Below are 18,033 nucleotides of genomic sequence, written 5' to 3'. Positions count from 1 at the left end.
CTGGCTGCATCACGTCGCGTCTGCACTCCGCACGTCTACCTTATTAGCTTACCTAATTGTAAACACGTGTACGTGTCGGAGAGTCAAAATAGTTGTTGATGACACATGTAGTCCTCATTCGTCATCACCAGTTCGCTTGTTGGTTTTAGTCAGGCTTATTCAATCAGCCAACAGTGTTTTCCTCTCACAATAAACCAGCATCAGCCAGTCTAAACCAGTTCAGAAACTAACCAGCCAACACGCCAAATAGTCCATCGCTGTTTAGATGTTGGTACGTACTCGGTTGTATTTGTAAGCAATTTTTGGTGTTAACTTGTCAGAGATGGTCAGCTCCACGCCAAGGGAAAAAAATTCAGTGAGGATCATCCCTATCAAAAGTCAAAGACATGGTGAGGACTGTGCAACTGGAATATGGACCACAGTATTATTTTAAACATACGCACGGTGAATTAGATGTCTCATGGGTCATGCGTCAGTCGTATAGCCGCACGGTGTCATGGTAGAGATGGTCCTCACCGAATTTTTTTTTCCACGCCAAGAGTCTCGGTGGCCATCCGGATTGGTTTTCTTCTAAGGCCTGGAACAAAGGAAATAGAATATTTATAAAAAAAATAACTTATTTTCTTATCATAGTAAAAATGTAGGAAACATGAAAAAAAATTGAGGGATGTTTGGTTGCAATTTTCTAGCCATACTACTTTGTATGGCTTCCACACTTGCCTAAAAGAGTCTAACTGAAGCTAGGCCATGCACCATCCTTTCCAATTTCTTGGGTCGAAGAGAGTGGATCAGGCCTCGTTTACCCTCTAAAGTTTACTCCATATCATATCGGATGTTTGGACATATGTATGGAGTATTAAATATAGACTAAAAATAACTAATTACACAGATTACGACTAATTTTCGAGACGAATTTTTTAAACCTATTTAGTCCATGATTTGATAATGTGGTGCTACAGTAATATATGTGCTAATGATAGATTAATTAGACTTAATAAATTCATCTCGCGGATTATGTCCACATGTGATACAAGTCTGGGCCACTCTTATATTGTACTAGTACCTTCGTCCCTAAACAACTGTCACTGGTGTATGTGCCGCAAGTTTGACTCGATTTTTAGAAAATACATATAACATTTGTATCTTCAAATAAATCTATTAAAAAACTAGATTTAAAGATCTTCCCAATGATACCAATTATGTACTCTAAATATTAATATTTTTTAATATATATTTAGTTAAAATTATTTCTCGAAAAGCGAAAACGACATATATTTAGGGATAGAGGGAGTACTCTCTATCTTGAAATACGAGAGATCTAGTTTTTTCATAAGATAAATTATACTAATCTTAACAAAAAATTTTAAAAAGAAGAAAATTGCGTAGGACTTCAAATTAGATTAATTGTATATATTATGAAATGTATATTTTTATAATATACATCTTTGACGTGTTAAGTGTTAATGCTCTTCTCTATAAATTTAGTCAAAATTAATATAGTGTAACTTAAGAGAAATATGAATTCTTTATATTTGAGGACAAAGTGAGTAGCACGTTTGCACGTGCATGACGTGAAACCAAAATACGTTCACAACACAAACAATCACCACCACTGAACAGTACTACTACTGTCACAAGACAGACAATCACCGCCACTTAGTTTCGTCATCATGGATGGATGCATGCCTGGTTTCAATACCGCACAGTATTTTAACCTGCCATTCTTCTTGCTTGGGGTTCTTGTGACCGTAGGAGCCGTTCTGCTGATGATTTTTGCGGTTGATAAGCTAACTGATGGTGTTTTGTCACTGAGCGGCTGAGCCACGATCGTCGTTCATAATTGGAAGGGCAAGGACTGTTGCCCTGTTGGTGGTACTAGTACTGGAGTAGACAGCAGCATGATACACAGTACGAAACCATGGAGCAGACGCGAAATTGAAGACCTGGATTGGATTGAAGAAGGCGCGGCGGTGGCCATCAGCATCCAGCAGCAGGCCAGCTGCCATCAGATCAGAGGCAGGGACGACAGCACTATACACTAGACCAGGGCGACGATGGACGGACGCCGACGGAGCTAGTAGCCGTGGCCCGTGTCTGTCCCTCCCTGCCGAACGCCGATCGCGTCGGTCGGCGTCGCAGGCTCGCAGTGTAGCACGCCACGGGCACGGCGTCGTGGTCTGGTTTGGTCCGTCTGGTCTCGTGGAGGGCGGGAGGGGCGGCAGCGGCAGTGCCGCTGCCGCAGCCCGTGGCACTAGCAATAGTTCCAGTCATAGCTCCGAGGAGTCGAGGACGAGGGGCCGGCGGCTTGTACGGCGTGTCACGTCCTCACCTGGACCCGACCTGCGCCGGCGCCCGGCGCTTCCGATCCGGTCCCTTGCCGCCACACGCACCGTCGCCGTCGCGGCGTCGGTCCCCTGGCTGGCAGTGGCAGGCAGTGGGTGGCCTGCCACCTGTGGGCTGTGGCGGTGTGGTGTCCGCCTATGGTCCTGGTCAAAGCAAGCAAGGGCAGCGGCAGGCCGGCAGGACGCAGCAGCTTTCGCTTTTGGCCATAGCCGCACCTTTGGGACCCGCCTCGCGTAGCGCCGATCCTCAGTCAGCTTTGGCAGAGGAAAAAAACAGCAACGCCCTCCTCCTTAAGGATGGCAACGGGGACCCGATACCCGATACCCGACGGGTATTTGATCCATTAGGGAACGGGGATGGGATCATATCTTTACCCGCGGGCATCTAAATGGGCAAGAATCCGTACCCGACGGGTATAGCGGGTACGGGAACGTTCCCTGTTTACCCGTCCCCTTTACCCGTTGGGGAACCCGACTATTTGAGCTGTCATGCGAGTATTAGGCCCAAAGAAGCTCAACATAGATATTTTGGTCCAAATCTAAACAGTCATATATATAATTTGTGAGTTCTAGGAACCCTCGTTCAATTTTTCCTCACCATATCCACCAGCAGCACAAGCACGCCTGTCTCATGAGCGCTCGTGCCCCTCGCTTCCTCAGTTCGGTCTCTCTGCCACCTTTGCTCGTCCTCCTCGTAACCTCGCTCCTTCTCCTCGGCATCTCCGAGACTCCGACACTTATATCCAGGTGAAGAAGAAACATCTCTGATTGCAAAGCTGCGACCCCAAGTGTCCTTGTTTATTGGGTATGCAGTACCCGTCGGGTATCTGTTACCCGACCGATACCCGACGGGTATGGGGATGGGCAAGAATCTATACCCGAGACAGTTAATGGGGATGGGGACGGGATGAATTCTCCGTAGTGGGGAAGAGAACGTTCCGGCGATACCCGACGGGTATATACCCGTTGCCATCCTTACTCCTCCTCTCTGCTTTCTGCTCTGCTTGCTCGCTTTCCCTCTGCCGCCGCCGCTGCTCTCCCCCTCCCCCCGTCGTCTTTCTGTTCTGCTCCTGCAATCTGCCGCCGCAGGCGCCCTCATCAGTCTCAGCTGTGACTTTGGATCTCACGTTCTCACTCACTCGCTCACCGTTCAAAAGAAAGAAAGAAGTAAAGGTGCACACCGTACGCGATTGAAAGGAAAAGGGATAGGAATTGCATGTTTACAGTAGCGTGTTCATCTCGTAGTCGATCTTGAGAAAGATTCCGTTAAAAAAAAGTTCTGACAGAGCCACAAAGATGAAACAGTCTGTTGTGAAATGAAATGACCAAAAACTCTGAAATTTCTGCCATGAAATGCTCCTTCTATTTCCTTTTCTTTGATAATGGAGAAATGTCCTCACATAGTTTCACTGTGTTGTTTTCAAGATTTATGGAGAAACACTGCAGGAGTATACTTTGTTTTTTATAATGGAGAAACACTTGGACTGTGTATTCCTATATGTGTTGTTTTCGGTTTTAATTGTGCTCGTCCTCGCACGGTCGCACTGGGAGCAGAAGAGCAGCTGTGACTACGAGCTTCAGTTCGGTACAGTTAGGTAAAGCGGCACTGCATGCCCATCTGTTCCTGTATTTAAAAGAAGATGCTTCATTAGTTGCGTTGGTTTCACTTGTGTTTCAGACAAAGACGCTTCGATTCTTAACGTAGTTTTCAGCATGCCAATGCTCAGCAGTGGTCACTGACTAAGACCCTTGCTTATAGGTATACTCCAACAGTAAGCCTGCAGACGCCGATCAGAGAATTTGCTTACCCTGACAAATTATATATGGCCCCATTCGCTTCGCTGAAAAAACAAGTTGAAACAGTGTTCCGGCTGATTTGCCGATTGAAAAAACAAGCTGAAAAAGATGGATTATAAGAGAAGCGAACATGGTCTATATACTTTTACTCTTCTACATGAGAATTCAGCAGACAACCATACTACCAATCAGGTGATCAAGTCTTCGTTTGTTCGGAACCTAAACAAGACGGTAGCTGTTTTCTAATCTGCTGCCCATAAAAACCTCTGAGAACCTGGAGACAGAAGAAACCTCTGAGGAGTGAGAACGAGCCAATGAGCACTTCACTCTAGCCTCATCAGTACATCATCATCATCCACTAACATAATCACATTCACAGGTGCTCACGAATTAACAATCCCCTCCAGCTTCAGTTTGGCATCAAATTCAAAGCAGGCACGGCCCCTCCTCTCTCTCTCGTCACTCTCTGTCTGTCACACATACACACGCAATCTCAAGGGGCCCAATTGTCTAATCAAACCATAAATTCCCCAGTCCTGTCCCCGCTGCCACAATCTCAGTTTCTGTCTACCATTTCCTCACAAGAAAGAAACAAGGGCCACACCTGCACTGCAGGACCCACCAAACCAGGGCCTTCAGGCTTCAGCCACATCCCACAGGCCAAGCATGAAGAAAAAAGAACGACACTTCCCTCTCCCTCTCATCTTCCTCTGTCCTGTTTGCTCACCAGCCTCCTCCCTTGTACAAAAGCCCTGCTAGTGTTGTGGACTGTGGTGTGGTGCAGGGCAGAGGTGGGAGTAGCAGAGCAGCGTACTCCTACAGCTACGTTCAGCTCAGCTTTGAATATAACCTCGCGCACACAGCCCAACACAAGCGCGCAGCTCTCCAGTCCATTGCATTACTCTGCTTGCTTCAAGAAAGCTTGAGCTAGCTCAGGGTAGGAGAAGGAGAAGACAGCAAGGCACCGCACCACCATGAGAACCATCACGGCGAGGAACCCGCACGACTCGCTCTCCTTCTCCAGGCGGCACTTCAAGTGGCCCGTTCTCGGCAAGAGCAAGAGCCACGGCGCCGCGACGTTCGGGGACGACGAGTACATGAAGAGCTCGGAGGCGGAGGAGGAGGACGAGGCGACCATGGCCTTCTCCTCCGCCTGTCCGTCCTTCCACTCCGAGGGCTTCGTCGTGTCTCCTCCGCTGAAGGCGGCGCCGGCACAGCAGCCTCCGCCGCCGCCGCCGCCGCCGCCGGCGGCAGGGCAGAGGAGGAGGAAGGTCCGGACGGCCGTGTCGCGCCTGCGGTCCGCGCTGGCCAACGCCGTGGCGGGGCGGCACCGGCAGGTGGGCCTGGGCGCGCGGCTCACCGGCACGCTGTACGGGCACCGGCGCGGCCACGTGCACCTGGCGTTCCAGGTGGACCCGCGCGCGTGCCCGGCGCTGCTGCTGGAGCTGGCGGCGCCCACGGCGGCGCTGGTGCGGGAGATGGCCTCGGGCCTGGTGCGCATCGCGTTGGAGTGCGAGCGCGCCAAGGGCTCGTCCACCGCGGCCGCGCTACCGTCCCCGGCCGGTGGAGGCAAGAAGCTGGTGGAGGAGACGGTGTGGCGGGCCTACTGCAACGGCAAGAGCTGCGGGTACGCGGTGCGGCGCGAGTGCGGCGCCGCGGACTGGCGCGTGCTCCGCGCGCTGGAGCCCGTGTCCATGGGCGCCGGCGTCATCCCCGCCGCCAGCTGCGGCGGAGGCGAGGGCGACGTCATGTACATGCGCGCCCGGTTCGAGCGCGTCGTGGGATCCCGCGACTCTGAGGCATTCTACATGATGAACCCGGACAACAGCAGCGGCGGCCATGGCGGGCCCGAGCTCAGCGTCTACCTCCTCAGAGCCTGATCGGCCATGGCACTGATACATCGGATCAGTTGCGTCGATCACGCCTCCGGGCCCTGTTCGTTCTTTTTTGTGCATGCCAAGCTGTGAAAATGTATTAGGCACCTAGGTGGTGGCTGGTAGCTTCAAGCGTAGTAGCTGTTTCGGGGTTGCAATGGCTCTGAGCTCTGAATAGTTGTAGTAGTAGCACCTTGTTCTGCATATGGTGTGTAATGTTCAATAAAATAGCCCGTATTACTTACTAGCTTCAACCTTCGCATCTGAGACAACTGAGTTTTTTCTTTTCCTTGTATTGCAAAATTCATGAAGAAAGAGCACAAAAGTTCTCGATTTTGAAGCATATATTATGAGAGCAACGGAGAAAGACTACTACGTGTATTATCTTTCTGTGAAATATACGTGTATTACCCGCTACGAATACTGTTCGTGCAAAAGTTGGGCGATCGAATTCATGTCACGTTGGGCAGGCAGGACAGTTCGCCATGTTGGTCTCAAAAGACTCGAATTCTTGCCTGCTTTTTATGGTGGGCCTGTACCCATTCCTTTGGTTTGGCGTAGCTCGTCCGACTTTTGTTACGTTTTGCTGCTTTTTGCATATCTGATTTCCTTCTCGAAAACACCTTCTTCAATCCAAGTTTATGCTAGGAGGAGTATATGAATCTGTGAGTTGTGGTGCCAGTTGCACCAAGAATCACAACAGAAACCTGGCTCTCCACTCTCCAGGCTCGCAGCTTCCTTCAAACTGTACACTGTAGTATATACTCCGATAGGAGTACAGCAGGATGAAACGCCTGAGCAGCGGGCAGTGGGTGCTCCTCGCCAGGCCGACACGCTCGTGGTCGCGGTAAGGCGGAAGCAGCACGGTTCGTGTTATGTCTGCAGCATGCTGCAAGGTTTGTAGAATAGTAGTAGAACCAAGAAGCCGACCAGAAGCATCAGTAGTTCAGGAAACCTGTCCCTGGTGCTCTGTACGTACAGTACCTCCTTCCTTGTCCAGGTTAACTTGAGATTAGCCATGGGATTGGGATGGGATGTGGAATCCGGGGCAGGATCCATTGCTGCTTCTGTTCCATAAGGCAGAATAGCTATTTTGGTCACCAACTGTCAGTTAAGGCTTAGTTTCATTCCTAGACTTTCAAAAAGACCGTTTTAGTCCTTAAACTCTGCATTTAGGCTCAATTTAATCCTCGAGTAATAGTCGAGGGACCAAAATGACCGTCGTGGCTTCTCAAAATTAAACCAGCATTGGATCCATCACATCCAGCTCCAGGCTCCAGCTAGAGGAGAGTGATGATCCATGGAATTGGGACTTGGAAGTGGACCGGAGCGTGCCGAAGAGGAGCAAGAGCAAGCGGTAGGAGGACGTGAGGCGTGGTGCTGGTGCTGGTGCTGGTGCTGGTGCAGGTGCAGGTGCAGGTGCATGGTAGCGCGGGGAGGGCGAGAGACGACTGGGACTGGGAGCACCGGACACCGGAGAAGAAGGTAGGCATAGGCTGATAGGCATGCATGCAATGCCTAGTCGCAGTCGCATCCCCGTTTCCCATCCCGAGGCACGTACAGTACGGTGCGGATTGCAGCGGCATGCCCGAGCAGAGAGCTGAACCTGTCTACCACCAGTACTGTACGGGCAGCGTCGCTAGCCCAGGAGTAGGTACCCACACTTGCTACTGTACTGTAGAGGCACCCCAGCACGGCATCAGATCAGAGAGGGGCCGCAGCGCCCGATCATCAATGCAAGATGGAGAGAGATCAGGGATGACGGTACTACTCATCGTGATGTTCGCTTGAATTTTCTCTCACAGCAGAATAGCATCAGCCGACTAAACGAAGGGAACATGGTGCGTACTACGAGGGCAGCTTTGCTTACGGCGCTGATGACCATTTCTCCCGTCATCTTTGGGTTCAGGCCATTTCTATTCTACCGTCGTCTCCCTCCTACCGAGGCCGTGACCCATGGCAATGGCGTAGGGATCGCCGAGCTCTTTCTGATGCCCACACGCACAGCACACACTGGCAGGCACGCATCAAGCGGTGCAAATAAAGTGCCCCTGCTGGCTGCTCTGCATCTGCTGGTGAACGGTGATCATTAGCGCACCAACCATTCTCAGGTGGTCTTTGGAGAGGATGCGATGCAAATCCAATGCAGCAGGTCCGCAGGTGGGCCCAATAGGCGGCCAATGGCCCCCATCATTCTCGCATCATTGAGCGTGTTCGGCTGGCTTGTTTTTCCTCTCACAGAATCACTGTTCACGTCCTGCCAGAACAGTATTTTTCTCTCACAACAATCAGCCGAAACAGTATTTTTCAGTCCTGCCGAACAGGCCCATTACCGCTAGATGCTGCGAGATGATGGCGATGATTACCACCATGCATGGTGCCATGGCGGGGGACGGCGGCGCCTGCTTTTGCAGGACCCTCGTCTGTCTGGGTAACGGAGCGCGGCACTCGATAAAGAGCGGGGAGGAGACTGGTGGGCGGTATGTGATTGTGATCCCTCGACCTTCGCTTTGTTTGACCGTCGATCCGAGGAGCATGGAGCCGAACGCACACTACAGTTGTGGTGCTGGGAGCTGCTCTGCCCGGCTTCTGTGACGTCCCAGGGAGATCTCCTCGGACTCCGGACTTTGCAGTTGCCAGTCCGGCTAGGCCATCGGCCTTGACGGTTGACGCCCAAGCCCGGGCGCTCGCGGAGGCCGCAGCCCACAGGCGCAGTCGGCCTGCGGGAAGCCTACCGTTCGCGGTTGGCACGCACGAGACGGCAGCCTCGTACACCGGAACGCGGCGCACTCACCTGCATGCGGTGCCCGTGCGGAGCAACCACAGTTGTGGCCATTTTATTTTCTCCTCTCTCACACACACATAGTTTTTTTAACATTTTTTTATAAATTAATTTTAAATTTAACACTGTTTAAATTTTATTTTTCAAAACTAACACATTTTGCCGCACCTATTACCATGGCGCGGCGAAACGCGGCGAGAGGGGTGACGTGGCGACAACTGGGCCACTGACCGATGACGTGGCAGGGTCTGCCGTGCCACCGATCTTGGCGCGGCACTGACGCGCCACGGTGCATGGCGCGGCAGGACCTGGACGCATACAGAAGACCAGCTACGGGAGCTGCTGTCGGTGAGGATTGGCAGCGACGCGACCATGGACCCCGGCTTCGCGTCGCAGCTGAACGGCACCTGTAGCTCCAACCCCAACGCCTTCGCCTTCCTCGACCCCTCGTCGGTGGAATTCCACAACGCCTTCTACCATGTGCTCTACTCCGGCATGAGGTCGCGCAGCACGGTCAACTACTACGCGTCCAACCAGGGTGCCGTCTTCGGCGATTTCGTGGCGGCGATGACCAAGCTCGAGAGGATCGGGGTCAACACGCTGGCCACCGGTGGTAAGATACGCCAGGACTGCTAGTTCCCGAACTAGTTGCTAGTTAATCTCACCGGCAGTGCTGCCGCGACGCGTTGAAACGAATATGAAACAAATATATGGAGTCCGTGCGCAAGTTGACAAGTTTCGGACATAAGTTCAACATTTGTTCGACATAACCAACTAAGTTTTGGACGACATAAGTTTCGGACATAACATTTGTTCGACATAAGTTTGACATAACAAACTAAGACCCAGGAGTGTAAGGATCCCTCGGACGCCTCTGTCTCTTCAGATTTGTTGACAACACATTGTGAGTGTAGCCAACGTCGGTGTGGTCGTGTTGCCGGTGCGTATGGCTAGTACCCTGCAAGTATATGATATGCACGATTACTTATAATATTTATGATCATTAGTTCATGAAGCCTACGTATTTAAAGAAACTACCTTTGTTACTACCTGTGAGGCTCCTTAGGTATCAAGCGGGGCACCACCTAGCTGAGACATGCCGATCTCGTCCTGTGGCCAATCGTCCAACTGGTGGTGCTGTCTGCGGAAGCCCGGGGGGTCATCATCGTCGTCGTCCTCGTTTGCAAGGTCGTTCCCAGCGCTATGATGTGGTGGTGTACACACTACGAAAGCGGCACCTGTCATCAGCTGAGAAGAGCATATTGGTGTCCTTAAAGAGCCAGAAGACGTGCCACTCGACCACGCCGGGACTGTCGGTTCCACCCAAGGAGTGTCCATACAGCTCAGCTTCTGAGCTAGCTTCCTGCAGCTTCGCTTCACCTTCTGCATAAATAAACGTTAAAGTTAGTGCATTTCCCAAGCGCATATATGCTAAAGAAACATTTTCGGAATGGACAAGTTTATGTGTCGGTGCAGAAAGTGACCAACACGTAAATATTTATAGTTTTGCTGTACATTGTGATCGAAGGTGGCCTAGCACACATGGTTTATACTAGTTCATGCAATGTACCCTACGTCTAGTTTGAGTCAGTCTGTGACTTTATTTCTGAGCCCAGGTGCTCAAAGTTTGTTGTGGGGTTACAAATGGAAGAGAGAAATATGGGGGTACAAGAGGTCCGGTGGGACTCTGGTCTGAAGGGCCGAGAGTGACGGGAGCTCCGCTATGTGCTGTGTTCGAATGTATGTTGTTCGCTAGGATCCTTGGTCGTTCGGATCATGTGTGTTGTTTGAGTTATTGTGTACTGATTTCTCCTATTTAGGAGAGAACATATCCCCTTTTATAGATGAAGGGGATGGCCTTACAAAAGAGAGAGAGTGTGTGTGTATATATGCTAAGTCTTGTTGCCCACGTCGTTAGGTACAAGATGATAATAGGCGCCCACAATACTGTTAATATCAGATACATGTGGGAGGTTGCGTCGTCTTCTTTTGGTATGGCTGACGTCGGTGCCTTCAACACTGTTGAAGCCCAGAGGCATGTGGCGGAGCTTTACCGTGTTTGTCTGGTATGGGAGTTGATGGCGACCATAGGGAAGATGTCGGTGTCCACAACACTGCTTGGGTCTTAACATGCCAGGAAGGTTGCAGGGTACCCTTCTGACATGCCCTATTGGTACTGTCCTATAGGTGTATAGGGTACGGTCCTCTGTATTACGGTTGACTTGAGTGCCCTGCCTTACTTTCTCCTTCCATTTCCTGGTCCTCACCGAGCGGGCGTCCCCGGCCGATTGGCCCTAGTCGGCTTTAATTGCGCTAGTCGGAGAAGAGCTGTAAGCAGGGGTTCGGCACATCCCCGATCGAAGACGCGGGTCGGAGTTAAAAGTGGTGTTTGGCCAGGCCTTCCGGTCGGAGAGGCCTTTCGATCGAAGAGGCCGACCGAAGTTGGAAGCGGGCGCCGTTCCTCCTCGGCCAGGTCTTCCGGTCGGAGATTGGATTGCCCTTCTGGCCTATTGTTTAGGTTTTTGGGCCGGAGTTTGTGCGTTGTTCGCAACATTATCTGCTGGGCCGAGCCTTTGCTGGGAAGCCGATCCATGAGGGACCCCGAGTTTATGAACCTGTCATTGTAGAAAGTGACCAACACGTAAATATTTATAGTTTTGTTGTACGTTGTGATCAAAGGTGGCCTAGCACTCAATGACACATGGATTATACTGGTTCAGGCAACGTGCTCTACGTCTAGTTTGAGTTGGTCGATGACTTTATTCCTGAGCCTAGGTGCTCGAAGTTTGCTATGGGATTATAAACGGAAGAAAGAAAGATAGAGGTATAAGAGGTCCAGTTGGACTCTGGTCTGAAGGGCCGAGAGTGACGGGAGCTCCGCTATGTGCTAAGTGTTTGAGCGTGCGCTCTGTGTAGCTTTAGAGTGTCTAAAGCTACAAAGGATGAATCGATGTAAGTGAACTGAGGGATCCCTTTGTTGGGAGAGGACACATTTCCTTTTATAGATGAAGGGAATGGCCTTACAAGTGAGAGAGACAGAGTACGTATGCTACCAAATCTTGTTGCCCATGTCGACGGGTACCAGATAATGGTAGATGCCCACAATACTGTTTAATGTCAGATGCACGTGGGAGGTTGCGTCGTGTTCTTCTGGTATGACAGACGTCGGTGCCTGCCATATTGTTGATGTTGAGAGGCATGAGGGGTTTTTTACCATGTTCGTCTAGTACGATAAATGCCAGCGGCCATAACACTGTTGATGTCTAGAGGTATGGGGGAGCCTTACCGTGTTTATCTGGTATGGGAGTTGATGGCGCCCATAAAACTATAGAGAAAATGTCAGCGCATACAACACTGCTTGAGTTCTGTCATGCCTGTAAGGTCGTAGGGTACTGTCCTGTAGGTGTACAGGGTATAGTCCTTGATATTGCTGTTTAACTTTGAGCGTCCTGCTTTACTTGCTCCGCTCGTTTCCTAGTCTTTATCGAGAGAGCGTCCTTGGTCGGTTGGTCCTAGTCGGCTCTGATTATGCCAGTTCGAGAAGAGCTGTTGAGCAGGGGTTTGATGCATCTCCGATCGAAGACGCGGGTCAGAGTCCGAAGCGGTATTTAGCTAGGCCTTTCGGTCGAAGAGGCTGGCTGGACCGGGAAGCGAGCGCTATTCCACTTTGGCTAGACCTTTCGGTCGAAGAGGTGGGCCAGAGTTGGAAGCAAGCGTTTGTTCCGTCTTAGCGAGGCCTTTTGGTCGGAGATTGGATCGCCCTTCTGGCATGTCGTTTAGGTTTTTGGGCCGACTCATGAGTTGCGCGTCGTTTGCAACATCGTCTGCTGGGACGAGCTTTTGTTGGGAAGCCGGTCTATGAGGGACCACATGTTTATGAACCCGATAGAACCCGACATTATGTTTACCTCCATAAAAGCCTCAAGAACGTCTAGCTCCTGTCCTCTAGACTCGTGAAGTCAAAACACTGATTCGTTGGACATCCTTGATAATTGTGTCGCCTGGGTACAGAAACGCGGTTGGACAGTTTTAGTAAGCATATACTTAATACCAAATGAATGACAAATTGTACCATTCGAGTATCTTACCACATATCTTTGAAGCGGAGCTCTCTGTAGTTATGTGTCGTCCCTAGTGGCAACGTCGTACACATCTTCCTCTGAGTCCTCATCAATCACCTCCTCAGTGTACGGGGGCTTGATATGTGTCCTTGTAGACCTGTGAAGCCACCATAGATACTCATCAAAGGTGTGCTGGTCGTGTGGGGGACCCACATAGACCAGTTGCTGGTCCTAGTTCTGCCACAACTAGATGTATGTGTTGTGTGTCACACGTCAATCCTTGGTCTTATACCTCTTCCTACGATCATACCTGCAACAGAACGATTTTAGTTGTACCATACACACCTCTGAATTATAGCTTTGTTATTAATCAATAACGTACTCGTGCAATTCTTGGTTGGTAGAGTAAAGCAGTGGTGGGTAGCCTGTCATGCTTCCAAACTGCCTACAAACTCTAATGGGCAAGTGAATCTCGACCACGTGGAAGAAAATAAGAGAGACGTTGCAGCGATACTCATCTGACTCATCCCTAGTGATAGGACTTAGATAGTACTCAAGCTCTGGAGCATCCTAAGGACACCAATGCACCTAAACATTTCGTAATTGAGTTAGGTTGTGATATAGTGTACATCGAACAAGACACATATATGGTAGTAAAGAGAGCGTAACCTGGTGCTGTGTTAGGATATCGAGACCGTCCATGTACTCCCTGTACTTGCGCCTCGCATTCCCTCTAACTAACTCTACTTCCGTCCAGATATACAGAGCTGTAGGGAGTGTATCCTGCCCATTCCAATGCTGTATTGAACACGATAATGAATTAGCCATTAATAATTTAATCACATGTAACTGCCTCGAAGAATATAGTGAACCGAAGTACTTACCAGTAAACCAGTAGCAAGGGGCCTCTCAACGGGCTATCGTTCCCAACACCAAACATAGAGTAGGTAGGATCAACCCCAAAGGTTCGCATATCCTAAGGTGCGACAGCAGGAAATGTATAGCTATCGATACGTCCATGCCAGGACTGCGCTGCCCCAGCTGTATGCCGCTATGTTCTCCCACTGCTGGCGTAGTATGTCAAAGAAGATCCAGCTGATGATGTTGTTCGAGGCGTTTAGGAATAGAAAAGCACCAAGGAAGTGCCAGAGCCACACTCTAGCGAACCTGTCGATCTGAGCCTCATTAGCCTATGGGTCTAAGTAATCAAAGTGCTCTGTGATCCAGGACGACGAAACACTAAAACTTTTTTTGAAATTCACCAAAGAAAATGAGACCCGATGGCTGTAGGAAAGCAATGCAAGTATTAAATAGGCTTGAATTGCTCACTTATTTTTCTCGGCAACCTCGTTGTCTGGTGGAAGAAAGCCAGTGAATTGAGCCACCAGCTCCCTCCAGTGATCGTTGTCAACTATACCTATCACTGGAAGTCCCCCCAACTGAAAGCTAAAGATAGCCTTCACGTCCTGTATGGTCAAGGTCATCTCGCCGCAAGGTTGGTGGAACGTGTGGGTCTCAGACCTCCACCTGTTATAAGAATAGAACGACTGTTAGTTGTCTTAATTTTGTTATAAGAATGTTTACGTACAATGAAGGCACTCGCACCTGTCTATAGCTACAGTAAGTAGTGCTAGGTGAAGGGGCGGAAGACCGTAGTTGACAACATAGACAAGCTCGAGGAAACCGACACGCCGTATATACGACGCATAACGCTCGTCCCACTGGTGCGCCCTAGTGTGCGTGCGGGGCCTCAAAGGAGGCAATGCCACCTCTGCGTCGGTGTGACTCAAGATGTCTGCTCGGGGCGGCTCGTCGTACTCCACCTCAAGAAGAAGGTACAACAGGTGCTACGTGGGAGGAGCCACCCTGTTACAAATTGATAAACAAAGGGTTAGAGTATTCAAATTAACAATATTCAAATTAACATTATGTAGCATTACAAAATTTAAACTACTTATTATGCAATAGGAACATAATATGAAAGCACATGTCTATATTCAAAGTAACATTAACAGACATATTAAATAATTTTACTAGAAAAATAAGCAACTTCTATGTATGGACCTGCTGTCCACCAGTGTTTCTTATTTAATTATTACAATAGCTTGTTTGCATCTGCTAGAACAGCTCATTATAATTTTAACCTAGGAATGAATAGCCTAGTATAAGATTAATTGATTGAGAACTGTCGTGTGTGTCATACTTAGTTCTATACTCTATACTAATATGTCTAAAAATATAGGTTGTCTATTTTTTTCGTACAATGCTATGATGGACTCATAGCTTTAAGCACAAGACTAGAACACTGTTGAGATTACTATGAGAAATATGAGATAGCCTGGATAGTCACAATTTTACCTCCTTGGTCGCTAAGTTTTACAATTTGGCTCCGTTCGCGTGCTCTTAAACCCAGCTTGATCCGCTTATTTTTTCATCCAGAACAGTGTTTTTCTCTCACAAATTCATCCAGCATTTCTCCAAACCATCCAGATTCCTTCAGAATTCAGATAAGCGTCCGAAATAGTGTATGCTGATAGCAGTACGATATCGACAATATTGTGCATGATTTTGGAGGTTCTAGTGCTTTTCAATATATGCTTGAGTAAAATGACCGTTTGGATTAATGTTTCCATGTAAGAAAACAAGAATATAACAATTTAAATCATAAAAACTCAACCAACCAAATTTGTCGCTATATATATGTATGTCAAGTGCACAAAAGACACATAAATAAATATATATTTCACGTGTCTTTTAATTAGACATTTGTTTTCGCTATAATTAATAATACACCGTAAGAAATTTAACAATTAAAGTATATAAATAATAATATAATGTAAGATAAATTAATGGCTAAAGTATATAAATAATAATACAATGTAAGATAAATTCACCTCAGCGAGGGTTGAACTATGGTGAGGGCATCCGTGGCGCGGCAGGCAGCCGCCGTGCGTGGCCGGAGGGCGCGGCAGGGGTGGCACACCTTCGTTCATGGCGCGGCCGGCGCTTGCGGGTGCACCGACGTGCGCGGCGGCGGCGGCGCTGCGGGCGCGGAGGGAGGGCGGGCGGCTCGCGGACGATATTTATCTAGTCCTGCCGCGCCAAGATCGATGGCGCGGCAGGCCCTGCCACGTCACCGGTCAGCGGCCCGGTCGTCGCCACGTCATCTCGCTCGCCGCACCACCATGCAAGGCGTGGCACATGATTTTCGCCACGCCATGACAAAAGACGCGGCAAAAAATGTTAGTTTTGGAAAAAAAAATTAAACAGCGTTAGATTTAAAATTAGTTTAAAAAAAGTGTTAAAAAAATCCACACACACAAAACACACCGCGTCAAAAAATTACTAGGACCATTTATTTGCGTGGCTAGAGTGAATAGGAGTACAACTGAAACGACTAGTATTTGAACTTGTGGCCAGAGAGAATGCGCATTTGAATCCAGAGCTCGGTCGATCTTCTAGGCCTTTGTGATGGATTCAACTGTTGAACTAAAGACATTGAAAGGCTAAACGCTTGATCCTCCTGTGTGGTGGTGATTTTTTTTATGAACACATTGAGGAAGGGTTGGGCCACGTTTAGTTCGCCGAAGTTGGCGCCGCCCGATTCAATGTAGAGCACTGTAGTGCATTGTAGCATTTTGTTTGTATTCAGTAATAATTGTCCAATCGTTGACTAATTAGGTTCAAAACGTTCGTCTCGCAAAGTACAACCAAACTATGTAATTAATTTTTTATTTCGTCAACATTTAGTACTCCATGCATGTACCACAAGTTTGATGTGACGGAGAATCTTTTTTTTACATAGTGCCAAAGTTTGGAATTCGGTGGAACTAAACATGGCCTTGGTTGAGTTGGGGAAATCCGCCATGGTTTGATTGTCAATTAAGTAGGATATATCTCTGAACTTCAAAGTGTTGGCCCCTCTTAGGAGTGTTTGGTTTGAGCTACTAAACTTGAGTAGCTACTAAACGGTTTAGTTATTTTTAATAACTGCAGAGTTACTAGAGATGACTAAAACCCTTTGAGTAGCTTTTAGTCATAGTGTTTGGTTGAAAAGTTACTAAAATAACTAAAAACTACTAAATTTAGTAGCTACTAAGCGAACCAAACAGGCTACTCCAAAACCCACTCCAAAACCCAGAAAGGCAGCCTCAATCATAAGCTACGTAGGATGCAGATTTGTCTGGATGGGAGTAGCGAACTATGTAAGAGGGTGTTTGGTTTTTTTAGTTGCTTTTAAAATTTATGTCACATCAAATATTTAGATACTAATAAGGAATATTAAATATAGATTAATTATAAAATCAATTACATAGATGGAGGCTAATTTGCGAGACGATTTTTTAAGCCTAACTAATATATCAATAGTACATGTTTACTGTAGCACCACGTTGTCAAATCATAGACTAATTAGACTTAAAAGATTCGTCTCGTAAATTAGTGGCAAGTTATGCAATTAGTTTCATAATTAGTCTATATTTAATACTCTATATATATGTCCAAATATTCAATATGACAAAAATTTTAAGATGCACCGTAAGAACCAAACATGGCCTAAGTCCTGAAAACTAACATCGACGAGGTCTTCATATCCAGCCACTGGGTCGTGCTCTCCATGCAGAGCGACATGTTGCGTACTCTCTCCGTCCCAGAATATCTGTCGTTCTCGTTTCTCGAGAAATAACTTTAACAAAATATATATTAAAAAATATTATTATTTATGATACATAATTAGTATCATTGGAAAGATCTTTGAATCTAGTTTTTTAATAAATTTATTTGGAGACACAAATGTTGCACATATTTTATATAAATTGAGTCAAAGTTGTGGCACAGACACCAGAAACGACAGTTAAATTGGGACGGAGGGAGTAGATGCGTACAGACTATAACGACATAACGTCAACGAGATGACATGACATGTTTTTTTTAACTGAGATTTTTTTTAGCTTTGAAACTGAGGTGAGATGACATAGTTCAAACTTGAAATACCGAGCGGACGGCGTGTACGTACGACTGCTTTAGAGGGTGTTGGACTGTTATGATGGCCCTCGAGTCTGTGACCGTGCGGCCCACAAGGCTCAAAGTGCTGCTGCCTGCTGCTGACGGCTAACAACAACACAGGCCGGGTCCGCATAAAAGTGGCTGATTTCGATATGCGATGGCCGGCTCGGCCC

General features: G+C 48.2%; 1 protein-coding gene across 1 annotated transcript; it reads left to right on the top strand.

The window, feature by feature from the left end:
• Positions 1 to 4,892: 4,892 nt before the first annotated feature.
• LOC136518095 (protein MIZU-KUSSEI 1-like) lies at positions 4,893 to 6,260 on the top strand. The gene has a single exon (XM_066511753.1). The coding sequence runs from the start codon at positions 5,114 to 5,116 to the stop codon at positions 6,017 to 6,019; it is 906 nt and encodes a 301-aa protein (XP_066367850.1). The 5' UTR covers positions 4,893 to 5,113; the 3' UTR covers positions 6,020 to 6,260.
• Positions 6,261 to 18,033: the final 11,773 nt, after the last annotated feature.

Source organism: Miscanthus floridulus, chromosome 17, assembly GCF_019320115.1.
Source record: "Miscanthus floridulus cultivar M001 chromosome 17, ASM1932011v1, whole genome shotgun sequence".
Classification (NCBI taxonomy): domain Eukaryota; kingdom Viridiplantae; phylum Streptophyta; class Magnoliopsida; order Poales; family Poaceae; genus Miscanthus; species Miscanthus floridulus.
Note: the sequence above shows the minus strand (reverse complement) of the source record. Positions and strands in the feature narration are given on the sequence as shown.